Source organism: Ornithodoros turicata, chromosome 6 (genome assembly GCF_037126465.1).
Source record: "Ornithodoros turicata isolate Travis chromosome 6, ASM3712646v1, whole genome shotgun sequence".
NCBI classification, from domain to species: Eukaryota; Metazoa; Arthropoda; class Arachnida; order Ixodida; family Argasidae; genus Ornithodoros; species Ornithodoros turicata.
The window spans coordinates 68135180-68148095 of record NC_088206.1 but is presented as its reverse complement, the minus strand read 5'-3'; the positions used below and the strand labels follow the sequence as shown (position 1 = coordinate 68148095).

The window sequence follows — 12916 nt, the reverse complement described above, 5'->3', positions numbered from 1 at the left end:
TATTTCTGTCCAATCAGACTGCAGAATACTGCTTCAGCCGGCACTTCAGATTAGGCTTTGGGTGTTGTGCATGCGAGGACAGATTTGACAGGTCGGACCATGTACAAGTAAGAATTTTGATTGACATCATGCTGCTAGGCGAAGTAGAATGTCTCTCGACGACTATCACACCGTACAAAACGTTGATGGAGTAACACAGACGAACGTGCGAGGCAAGGTTTCTCGATGACGGCTCCCTCTCGATTTACAGAACCAGCAGTTTTCATATGGTTTTATACAGTTTTATCAGTTGCCATTAAGAGAAATCTGAACTGTTAAACGCGCCGTATATCTGAGACGATTGTTTTCTACCATTGACGAAAGTGCCAGAACTTCTGCTGGTAGAGTGATCACACGTTGCTATCCCGTCATAGGAGCCCGCGTTTTGTGACATTTATGAGTCATTATGAACTCTCTATCAGATGAGTAGGCATTAGTAAGTGCTAACTACCACAACCTGATAGTTACCTAGTTCTCAGTGGTTACGATAATAATAAAAAAGTTCGATCAACTGCTTGACTTTTACGTCATCGAAGCTTTTTGACCGTCATGCTCCCCCAAACAGATTTCTTATTCGCAAGCTTTCTGTGAAGGACATATGATGTGAACATATTTCCCTGATGACTTCCCCTTTCAAGGACAAGATGAGCATCACCGTGGACGGGGAGAAATTTGACGACCTCCTAGCCGACAGGAGAGAGCTGGGTGAACTGTCCTGGTGTACACGCAACTGGGAATCCCCCAAGTACCGTTTCAACTTATCCCGGGCACCAGGATGCATCAAGACACAAGTGTTTGAAAGCCCAAGAGTTCAGAATGCCATCTCAGAGGTGAGCCCGGTATTCTATTCTTCAAGTTCTGGGAAAAGGAGTTGGCAGCATTCGTAAGAGGACAGTTGAGTTGCATTTTACGTACGTGGCCCGAATGTTTGTGGATCATTAGGAACCACTCCCAGATGCAGCATGCTTGACATTGATACTGCAGTTGCTTCATCGCAATACAGTTCAACTGAATTATGCCACATTGTGATCTAGTGCGAACAGTACAAGTTCCCATATTCGATTCAGCGGAGGTGCAGCCTTTGCGCTACACTCGATCATCCGATTAGAAAAAGTGTCGCGGTAGTGCAGCACGAGTTTACGAAAATGCTGCACCTCCTATGACGTCCATGCAACGTCTCGTGCACCATGGAGCAGACGACATGGCTATGGTTGCTGTAATTGTTAGCGATGTCTTATCATGGATCCAGCGCACACTGACAATCAATTTTGTGAAGATGGGCCTGTTTTTACTCCTCGAGTCAATTAATACGACCCTAATCACACAAAAAGTCGCGTTGCAGTGCGGACGTCGGTGAGGAACGATCTGAGGCTTCCACTTTTGTAGTCGATTCGGCTCTAGTGTACTTTGTACGAGGGCAGCACCTGTCGTGCGCTTTTTTGCACTCTTTTACACTGCCCATTGCACTTCTTGCACTTTTAGTGTATAACAGGTCACCATGAAAATCTTCACATCTATTCGTGTCGTATCGGGTGGGAATAAACAAATTATCCCCATAAAAAAAAAAAAAAGCAACAGATGTTCGTGGACATTGTAGTGGGTTACTGCTGCCCCAACACTTTTCCGTACCTATATTTTTACGAGGGAAAGTACAATCATTTTATTTTTAGCAGCTACAGACTACTAGTGGACATGTTGTTGTACTCTGCCCACCACAGGTCAGCAAGAAACACGGTCGACCCAGGACGGACGTGGAGCAGGAGGTCCGCGGCATCGTCGAGGAGATGGGGCATAACATGAAGATGGGCAACATTCGATTCTTGGGTTACGTCCTCAGCAAGTGCTACAAGAGCATGTACCGCTCCTTGTATGTCCACTCCAAGGGCATGGAGAAGGTGGGTATCTTGGCTGTACCGTATTTTCCGGTGTATAACGTGCACCCCTAAAAACAGGCAGAATTTGAAAAGAAGTTCCACATATAACGCGCACCGCAATGTTGCTGCAAGCTTCTGCACTGCCATCAGTATCCACAATAAACCATGGCAGTGTATCATATATGCATATGCTTTATTTGAAGCACATTTAGCCAAATCCGTTAAACTATGATGCAACAGAGTCAGTTTCATAGTACACTTCAGACTCCTCTCCGCCTTTGGTTTTGCGTCCTTTCTCAATCGCGCCAGCCTTCTGAAATGAATTCAGGATTATTGACTGCTCAACAGCATCCTTAAGCAGCATCATTAACCTTTTTGTGAAGTCCAGTGTCCTTTCGCCGGTTTTGTCAACTGATCCTAAGGCAGCGTTCACACGGGGCAACTTTTTCCAGCAACTATGAGCAACTTTGGAGTTGCTGTCAGCCGGCAACCTCCAGCAACTCGAGTTGCTCAGAGTTGCTGCGAATCGCACGCCGACCGAAAACTTGAGAAGTTGCTCGTGCACCGGCCAATCAGTGAGGGGAGCATTGACACGTGACTCCCGATGGCGTTGTGGATTTCCTTCGTGGATTCATGGGTTCAAATCCTGCAGGTGCAGCTGAGAAATAACTTTTTCTTTTTTTACGAACTTCACGGAAACATATCGGTTGCCATTTTTGGAAGGTAATAATGATCTATTGGGGCAATAAAACTGACTGAAATTTGATAAACAGCAGCTACAGAAAAGATTTCACCAGTTCGATTCGAACCCACATTCTCCGGTCACCATAAGGTTGCTTGTGGGCGGAGCTACCAAGTTGCTGCGTGCGAACGCGGACTCGAAATTGCTCGAAAGACGTTGGTTTGAGTTGCTTCGAGTTGCTGGGAAAAGTTGCCCCGTGTGAACGCCGGCTTAGAGAAACTCACAGCACACCCTGGAAGGGGCTAGAATTTGTACGTCACCGACCTAAAAAGGAACTCTGCGGGAAAACATTTCCGTGTATAACGTGCACCGTTCGACAACGCGTGGGGCCTCTCCAGAGCACATTTTTACTGTATAACGCACGCGCTATACACTGGAAAATACGGTAATTATAATGCTGCATACCTGACTGAAACGTGTGGTACGTTGCAGTATCGAAAGATGGCACTGGAGAACCCAATCCTGCTCCTCCCAACCCATAGAAGCTACAACGATTTCCTTCTCATGTCCTACGTGTGCTTCTACTATGACGTTCCTCTCCCGGTCATTGCAGCTGGCCTCGGTAAGGAGCGTCACGAGTGTCTGAACTTTTAACTGCCATCTGCTGCCATCTGAACTGCTTCTGCCATTACTCATTACATTACCCTTGCCCTGTTGTACTACATAGCAGTGGGACTGGTGGCTTCTAAGAATTGGTGAGTGTGCTTAAAAGTGAAATAATGCATGTAAGTGAAAGAAGGCCATATACCGAGTTTAAAAATATAAGAATTATAAAATTATGTGGTCTAGAACATTTTTTTATATGCATTTCAATAACACCATCTGAACCACGGAGAAACACGACCATGCTAAGCCTAATGGCTTTGAATGGGTGATGTTGCCTTGGGTTAGGTCAGGTTAGGTTCGACAGATTGGGGACACAGGCACACACTTGGCAGTGCGGGCACGAGACTGCCTGACTAAAGATGGCGGAAATCAGTCCCATTGCTACAGTATCAGTCCTTTGCCCTATCGAGCATCTGTGCCAAAATGTGCAATGTCCTTGCTACATGCTGCCTGCAAATTTCTACAAATCAGACTTCCTCGGCATGCCGGCTGTCACCATGTTACTGCGAAACGGTGGAGCTTTTTTCATCCGTCGCACTTTTGGGTCGGACCAGCTCTACTGGGAGGTCTTTCGAGAGTACGTTCACACGCTCGTCGTTGGTGGCGAACACCCCGTTGAATTCTTTGTGGAGGGAACAAGAAGCAGGACTGCGAAATCCCTTTGTCCAAGGACTGGTAAGTCTGTAGTCAGCCTGCACATCTTTGTACAGTCAAACTCCTTTACAACGAAACTCAGGGGACAGCAAAAAAAAAAATTGCAGTAAAGGTATTTTCGTTAAAAAGGATGTCCATTATTGGACCTACAGGGCTCCAGCGGGACCGCAAAAAAATTTGCTGTATTGGTATTTTCATTAAAAAGGTGTTCGCTGTAGAGGAGTTTGACTGTAGTATAAACGAAAAAAGAAAAAAAAAAGTGATGTAATTTTAATTTTCTAAACCTTGCAGGCCTTTTACACACTGCTTTAGAAATGTTCTTCACTTCGAGGGTGTCCGATATCAACATAATCCCGATCACAATCACGTACGACCGCACACTGGAGGAGAACCTGTACGCGTACGAGCTTCTCGGAGTTCCGAAACCAAAGGAATCTACGTCGGTAATTTCGTTGGGAAAATGGTACTGTGAATCGCACTGAAAGTGTCTTTACTGGTTTACAGGGATTGGTGAAAGCCAGGGGGATATTGAATGACAACTACGGTGACATCTTCATTCGGTTTGGGGATCCTATCTCCGTACGAAGCTTCTGTGACCCCCATGTCGATCGGACGTTTCATGCCCTTCAACCGAGGTTTGCTCACTAATTGTGTCTACCTGCATTTCTACGAGGCACTTTTGTTGCAGCCGTTGCTACATACAGTCAAACTCCTTTACAACGAAGCTCAGGGGACAGCAAAAAAAATTCGCAGTAAAGGTATTTTCGTTAAAAAGGATGTCCATTATTGGACCTATAGGCTCCAGTGGGACCGCAAAAAAAATTTGCTGTAGTGGTATTTTCGTTAAGAAGGTGTTCGCTATAAAGGAGTTTGATTGTAGTTAGAGCCTGAAGTTTAGGGTTTTACCCGATTCTTCCCCGAATTTGCACCCCGAATTGAAGGTTGCCTCTTTAGGGTGAAACCCGATTTTTACCCGGCAAATTGCCCTCACTGGGACGTCTGTTGGAATGCACTAACTTACTTGTTTGGCAGAAAAATGCAGTTGCATCACCGTTTGTACCAAACCGCTACAGTTAGTTTGACTGAGTCCAATTTCTCCCCGAATTTAGCGTACTGGAAGTTTTTTCACCTGAATTTGCATGAATTTAGTGCACATGTTTATTTACCCGATTTTTACCCCCCCCCCCCCCCCAAATGTAGGAAAAAATATTTCCCGAAAACTTCAGGCTCTATACATAGTTCTGGAAACCCACGAGCACAAAAAAATATTATGAACTTCGGTAGTCAGGAGCCGAACCGCATGGCGACAGTTCGAACATGGCTCTTTGACCAAGCTCAAGCTTTTCTATTCACACAGTTAATGCATCAGCTTGCCCACATGCTATTCTCTCCTTTCTTTGCTTATGAGTAGGGTTTCCGTTTTTTGGTGTTCATAACTTTTTGGATCCATCTGAAACAGAGCAGGAATGAACGCCTAGCCAAATTACGGTTGTGCAACATCGAGTTGGCTTATCATAATGGGGTAACAGGATAACCCCTCTTTGTCACGTATATTCGCCCAATCTTATCATACCTCAGAAAACACAAACACCGAAAACCGGAAGCCCTACTTATGAGTATGAGCCTGACTTTTTCGGGTTTTATTTTTGGCCAAATTTGGGGGGTAAGTATCGGGTGCTATTTTTCATTTGAAAATTCGGGTGTATTCGGGTGATTTTTTTTGTTTAATAAAAATTTGTCTTAACATGGAAGTAATGTTTAGCAATGTTATCAAACTTTATTTTAATGCACGCTTATGAGTGTGCCACCCGACCCGGATGTTTTCGGGTAGATTCAAGTTAAACCCGAATTTTACAGATTTCGTTCCGGGGGGTAAATATCGAGCGGGTACGGGTTTAACCCTAAAACGTCAGGCCCTACTTATGAGCCGCATGGGCATTCCTTCGGATAATATTGGACCTAAGGATCCACGAAATCTGCCGTTAAATTTTCTAACGTCAGAGCCCTAAACAACAGCCTATCCCTGGTATTCACTACGGTTTCCATACAACTGAGCAAATCACAGTTCGAGAACCCACATCCTATTGTGTCATCTACAGGTTTATTACACATCACACGCCAGCAGAGGCCGAAGCGTGCGCGAGGCTGGCGCGGAGGGTGATCAAGGCTCATCACGGCATTCTGGCCATGTCTCCATTTCCACTCCTCTGCCTCGTGCTACATTCGCAGCTGTCACGGCTTCCTGGTATTGCAACCCCTCCCGCGGACAAGTTGGCCGAAGAAGTGCTCTGGCTACGGCAGTTCCTGCGGAGAGCTGGCGTTGTCGTGAAGTTTCACGGTGAGTGCCTTTGAAATGTTCTTTTTGTGTGGTATGAATGTTCCGTGAACAACGACGTGTTCCAGTGCCGGATTTAGGGGAGGGCAGACGGGGCATTTGCCCAGGGGCCCCCACCACAAAGGGGCCCCCACCAGTAAAGGTCTTGTCCAAGGGAAATCTGTTTTGCATGCCTGTCACCAGATGTGTTGTCTGAGGTTTTCCCTGGGTCTTCCGAAGACTTCCCCCTGAAGTCTGCCCAGGACGCACACTAACCCTCTGTCCCCCACTCCTTGCTGCTGTCCTCTCTCCATCTGTCCATGTCTGTACGCCACTCATAGCAACAGTTGCTTCGAGGCGCTAACACGAAAAGAAGAAAAAAATGATATGAAGGATTGTGGTGCGACGCCATGTACCCTGTGAGGTGCATTGATTGCAAATACTGTAAAGTAATGTGACATGGAAAGTTTGGTACAAATGAGAAATAAATGTGTAACAACAGCATGGATATTCCTCCACTTTGAGGTGGAGATATATAGTGGGTGAAGTTTGGATTGCTAGATTCATTTGATTTATTGATCCGCACAAAATGTAGAACAATATCCAAGTGGGACTGCGACGTGTTCACCTGTTACCATGCTGTCCCTGCTGCAGTTCACTATAGCAGTTACCTTGACAGATGCTACGAGATATGGTGATGGTGTACGATGTGGGGCACTGTGAATGGCAGTGACTGTGAAGTTGAGGAGCTTCTTATGAATCCCAGCTGTGTTGTGCCATAATGTTACACCAAGCGGTGTCATGCAGAGGGTTGAACGAGCACCTTTGGTGTTAATTTGTGCTACGTGAATCTCTGCACCGTATGTTGTGAAGACTGCTATGAATGACAAACCTAGGGGATGGTATGTAGGACATCATGTTTAGAATCATATGTTTCAACATGGCAACTGTACCACGCAACTGTTCACAGTAAATTTGCCTCGCTGTACCGTTCAACTCTGCTGAAGCACGTTCTATACCAGACTGAAATATGAAAAAAATAAATAAATACATAACGAAAGCAAAAGAAGGTGTTCTGACAGATTCCAGGAGACTCAAGCAGTAGCAATCAGGGATCGGAACCGGTATTTTTTTCGGTTCGGTCTGGTTCAGGTTCAGGCATATTAGTTTGGTTTGGGTTTAGCTCCGAAATTATCAGCTCGAACCGGTTCAGGCTCGGCTCAGGGAGAAACGATAAAAAAAATACGGTTGGGATATTTACAGAGATTGGAACCGTTACTTTTTCCCCCCCCTGGTTTAACCGGTTCATCGTCAGTAACTTTGCTACATGAATGTGAGCTTAACCTCATTGTAAGAGAAGGTGTGAGATAACCATTTCAGGTGAAAAACCTTTCATGAAAGCAAGTGAAAACACAAGAAAAGTAATAAACGCATTTATTATTTATATGATATTTTACTGTATTACACTCTCGTGGTCGTCTGCTGAAAACAAAAAGCGAAGTACTTGCAAGCCTTTCGGCGGAACGCGGTCAGGGCCCTCTTTTGCTCTGGCAAAAAAAACTGGCGCTACAGTCACAAACTTTTACTTGCATCCGGCATCGTACAAAAAATAAATAAAAAACAAAAAATGTCATTCGGTAGTACAATTATTTCACCTCTGAACCAATTCCCGAACCGGTAACATAATCAAATTTTTTCGGTTCAGTTCCAGTTCGGCTCAGGACAAGCAAAAAAATTGTTCAGGTTTGACAGAAAATAACTTTTTTTTAAAACACAGTCACAAACTTTTACTTGCATCCGGCATCGTACAAAAAATAAATAAAAAACAAAAAATGTCATTCGGTAGTACAGTTATTTCACCTCTGAACCAATTCCCGAACCGGTAACATAATCAAATTTTTTCGGTTCAGTTCCAGTTCGGCTCAGGACAAGCAAAAAAATTGTTCAGGTTTGACAGAAAATAACTTTTTTTTTCCGGTTCGGGTTCTGTTCCGGTTCCGATCCCTGGTAGCGATGCATGAATGATTGGCAACCTTCCACAACAGGTGCGGAATCTGGATCATCCTTGGATTGGCTACGGAGGGAGATCAACACCCACTCGTACCTCCTCAGACTTTCTCCATCCAACGAAGTGGAATTTGCGAAGGGGTCCAAGAAAAAACTGAAGGCAAGTAAGGATCCCAAGAATAGCTCTCTGCTGCGGATAAAGAGCAACACCGTGGAAGCGGCACTGCCTCGGATGCTGCTCTATCACTACGGCAACCAAGCTCTCCAAGTGCTAGCACCGGCCTGCATGACCGCCCTCGTCCTGGTCACTACGCCGGTGCCGAGGACCCATGGTGAGCGGAATTTCTCGAAGGCTGTCCTCTCTGTACGGTGTGTCCCGCATATATCTAAGGAAACTGGCAGTTTGCTCAGTTTTCAATAGTCACAACAGAATCTTCTAGCTTTTGATTTGGGTAGAATAAGAATAAACTCAAAAGAGCTCCATATTTTATGATTAGAGCTTGAAGTTTTCGGGAAATATTTTTTTTCTAAATTCGGAGGGTAAAAATCGGGTAAATAAACGTGTGCTCTAAATTCGTGCGAATTCGGGTGGAAAAACTTCCAGTGTGCTAAATTCGGGGAGAAATCGGGCTCAGTTACTCAAACTAACTGTACTGGATTGGTACAAACTGTGATGTAACTGCATTTGCTGCCAAACAAGCTAAGTATGCATTCCTACGGACTTCTCAGTGAGGGCAATTTGCCGGGTAAATATCGGGTTTCACCCTAAAGAGGCAACCTTCAATTCGGGGAAGAATCGGGTAAAACACTAAAACTTCAGGCTCTATTTATGATTAAAACGTAATATTTTTTGTTTCTAAATGTGTACGGTTCTAAACTCTCTTCCAGATGTCCTTTTCGAAAACTTCAAGAGACTTCAGAATCTTCTGCAAAGGGAGTTTGTCTTCGAAATGGACAAGCTTGAAAATGTGAGTGCGGTCGCTCAGGATTTCAAAACTTTTAACTGTGAAAGCTTAGAGCTGATTTTAATATGTGTTTTTCTAGAACTTTCTGGACACGGTTGAAGTGCTTCGACATGTCGGTGCCCTCGGTGTTCCTTCTTCGAGTGACATGGATACCCTCTCTGACGATAGCATCCAGTTGCTTAACTCCTTGGCTAGTCATGTGATGCCGTTTTTAAAGGGCTTTCAGGTTTGTCTGATTTACTTTAACTTGTACCTTAAAGGGGCACTAAAATTCTACCACAAGTTCACTCCAAATTATGTTACATGCTACGTTAATTTTGTGCTGCACATCGGGTATGTTTCGGGTATACATCGGGTGCCTTCAGTCCATGTTGCGCAACATAGAGTGACCTACGTAGCACGCCGGTGTCGCTGTTTGAAAGACGTGAAGATAATTGTTGTCACTAGAACATTTGGGATTACTGTTGTGGGCTGCAATTCAGTGAGTTGGTATTAAAAAATGCTGCAGTGCACATCATGTGCATGCCGCGCAAGGACACAACTTTACGACACGACCCGTTCCACATCCGCTTCTCCTGCTCTCTGATTGGATGCCGCCAATCGTGCTTCCCGAGGATCCCATTCTTTGCCGCCAAACGAGGCTCTGTTTTTATTGCGTTTTTCTTCTAAACGGTATTCCTGTGTGAACTAATTATACGAACTGAATCACAGACTTTCATTTGAGAACAAGCTGCGACAACAGCAACTTTATTGGCAAGTTGTTTTCGCATTTTAGTGCCCCTTTAAGCCCCTGCAACATTTTGGATGCTGCTCTTGCATCAGTCTCAACAGTACTTTATTTCTTGCAGATTGTTTGCGAATTTTTGGTAAGTCGAAGAGTGTCCGAGGTGGATGTTCCGATACCAGAGCTTGTGAGGCAATGCCAGTGTGCCGCGGAAGAGGCAATCCTCAACGGGCGGACGAGCGAGTACCATGTCCTGTCGTTGGACTTGCTCAACAACTGCTTGCTGTGTCTCACGTTCCTTGGAGCAGCCAAGAAGGAAGTCAGGTTAGCCAAGCAGTACAATGAAAGTGTGGTTAATATGGAGGTGTTGTTCGTGGTTGTACAAAACTGGGGAGAAAACTGTAACAGATGCTATGCAACATGAAACACCAGCTCACATTTGTGTTGGAAGGCTACATCACCCACTCAACATAGGAATCTGTCACAAAGTTGTTTGATTGAGCGTGTACCTTTTGTGGCGTCTGCTTTTGATCAGTAAATGCCACTGTGCTGCTGTTAGACACGTCACACAAAAGACTTAAATTGTTTATTCAGCCTCTGGTCTGGAGCACTTGGTGATGTCTAAATGAAGGCCGCAGTAGTTCAAGCCGAAACACGTCCTAAACCTTTATCCCCCTCTCCCACACTCCTACACCATTTTGCATCGCCTCTGTTGAAATCGAAACTGCAGAAACAAGAACAGTTTGACCTGGAAATAATAATTATCGTAATTTCACGCTTATGAGCTGCGCCGCAGATGAGCCGCAGTACCCCGTTTTTAGGAATGTTTTGAAAATTTTCGGGCAGATAAACCACGGGCAATATGACGCCACTGATTGTGCAACAAAGGAAACCGTAGAGAAGACCATAAACCCTGTGGTCCATACTCCGGGGTCGGCATGGTGTACAACAAAGGAGGTCAGTTCTAAAGTTCTGCCACAATCGGACTGAGCCTTTCTTGCATGTTTTTCATGGATCAATGGGTCAGTGGCCTTCCAGAAGACATGAATCACAGTCACCAGTTTAGTTAGAGTTGCTAGGGGGAAGGCACAAAGAAGGTCAGTCTACTCGAATGTGGACGCGCCCCTGTTACGGATTGTTTGCCGGTTGGCAGGGCGGTTCTGTTCAGAGACAGTGTCGGCCGTTTTGTTAAAACTGGCGTACGGGGCAAATACCAGGGAGAAATAGTCATCAGATAAGGCGCAGAGTGCCCGTGGGAAAAAAAAAAATCTCGCATAAGCCGCGGCTAATGCGCGTGAAATTACGGTAATTGTCAGTCTCAACCGTGCAGACGACACAGTTGACTGCATTACAACTCTGTCATATTGTTGCCCTGCAGGAAAGAAGGCACGGTACTGGTACCCAACGCAGACGAAGTCACCAAAGTTCTTCACAGTATAAGTAGGTTAACCCTTCCTGCACTTGGGGACGATCACTTGTGACGCACGACATTTCTTTCCAGAATCATTTCTTCCTGGCACTTCCCAGTTTTCTGCAGAGGAGCTACCACTGTTGAGAGCCAAGCTGTAGGGGTAACTTATTAGCGAAGCAACACGCGAAAATGTTGACACATTTAGGCATATTTATTTTGTGTTCCGTCCTAGGGACGGACGTTGCATGTGTTAGCTTTCACCTTGTTACATAAGATGCGACACTGTGTTGCGCGTCGTGATCCTAGAGATCGTACAGGAAGTCCCGCCCTTTGTCGTACGAGCTATATCGAGAAGCGATGTTGTGTGCCAAGTAGCAGCTCGGGGAAAGGTTGCTGGTTGTAGAGACGTAGAAAATGGAAGACCTTGACGTGTTTAGTGTATAAAGAGCCTATTTGTGTGAAGAAAGAAAGCATTTTTTTGTCATACGCCAACCTTGGCATCTAACAGCAGTGTGGCCAAAATTTGTGTCACACTGCTGTTCCGTTCTACACCACGCTTGTCACAATGGCAAACGAAGGCACCTACCTTAAATGAAATGACACTTCGCTTTGGTCGAAACACTGCGTCATTCTTCAAGCAGTGTATCGGAAGCTACCATGCAAAATATTTTCGCTGGACGGTTTCTCCTCACTGTGCAATTTAATTTACAAAAATGAAAAACAAAACAAAAACATGCACGCGCACAAACAAAAACTACCGCAAGTGGTGTGGCATTACATTGGAAGGCCCGCCCCCGATGTGCTGGTGTGTCTTATTCCCACTGAGAGTTAATTCACTATGGACATGGTGCGGTGCTACTTGCAGCGTGCTCTGTATGTCACGGAGTGATGTCATTCATTTGTGGGCTCTCGGAAAGAGTTGAGAGGGTTGTAGACTATGTGTGCGAATGAAAGCTCTCTCTCTCTCGGACGGCGGAGGAACAGTTCCGATGGTCGTTCTTTGGCACGATCCACTACAGCGAATGAAGGAAAGAAGAAAAGAAAGAAAGAAAATGTATTCAAATTTAGATAATAATAATAACAATAATAATTTATTTGCTCACAAAGTTGACCAGGGACGTTGACAAAAAGTCACAATGTGACTTATAGATACTAAATGCTGCCTTTTAAAAGTATTTGTAAGATACCAAGTTACTCCCAAAATGCACTTAAGGTAGAGTAACTTGAGTAGAGTATTTTTGTTACGTACAAGTCTGTCTGAAGCTCTCACATGTTTTGTGAGATAGCTAGGTAGAGCACTGCACGGGCCGACTTTTCCGGGCCCGACCCGGCCCGGCCCGGCCCGGTGACCCAGTGACTAGAGCCCGGCCCGGCCCGGTGACCCGGCGAGTAGATCCCGGCCTAGTATTTCCAGCCGCGACGTACGCGTTTCTGGCGATTATCAAACAAATTTATAAGTAAATTTATAAGGAGAGAAGACAAACATACAAGTGATGGCGGTTTAACACGGTAACCGCACGAGACCAAATTAAATCCAGAACGCACGGGGCGTTATCGTTACACTGTCAAGATTTTGCGGA

General features: G+C 45.1%; 1 protein-coding gene across 1 annotated transcript; it reads left to right on the top strand.

Moving 5' to 3' along the window:
* The first annotated feature begins 14 nt into the window (after nucleotides 1-14).
* Nucleotides 15-12430, top strand: LOC135397165 (dihydroxyacetone phosphate acyltransferase-like). Its single transcript, XM_064628544.1, has 14 exons — nucleotides 15-107; nucleotides 678-869; nucleotides 1758-1934; nucleotides 3088-3217; nucleotides 3733-3936; nucleotides 4207-4358; nucleotides 4420-4550; nucleotides 6015-6253; nucleotides 8275-8568; nucleotides 9125-9204; nucleotides 9281-9427; nucleotides 10050-10249; nucleotides 11304-11365; nucleotides 11427-12430. The coding sequence occupies exons 2-14, from the start codon at nucleotides 684-686 to the stop codon at nucleotides 11492-11494; spliced, it is 2070 nt and encodes a 689-aa protein (XP_064484614.1). The 5' UTR covers nucleotides 15-107; nucleotides 678-683; the 3' UTR covers nucleotides 11495-12430.
* Nucleotides 12431-12916: the final 486 nt, after the last annotated feature.

Excerpts from the sequence above, each read along its gene's own strand:
- LOC135397165 (XM_064628544.1), top strand. The coding sequence starts at position 684 with ATGAGCATCACCGTGGACGGGGAGAAATTTGACGACCTCCTAGCCGAC. Across the intron at positions 3,937-4,206 it reads ATCCCTTTGTCCAAGGACTG|GCCTTTTACACACTGCTTTA; the intron begins GTAAGTCTGTAG and ends TAAACCTTGCAG. Across the intron at positions 9,428-10,049 it reads CGTTTTTAAAGGGCTTTCAG|ATTGTTTGCGAATTTTTGGT; the intron begins GTTTGTCTGATT and ends TATTTCTTGCAG.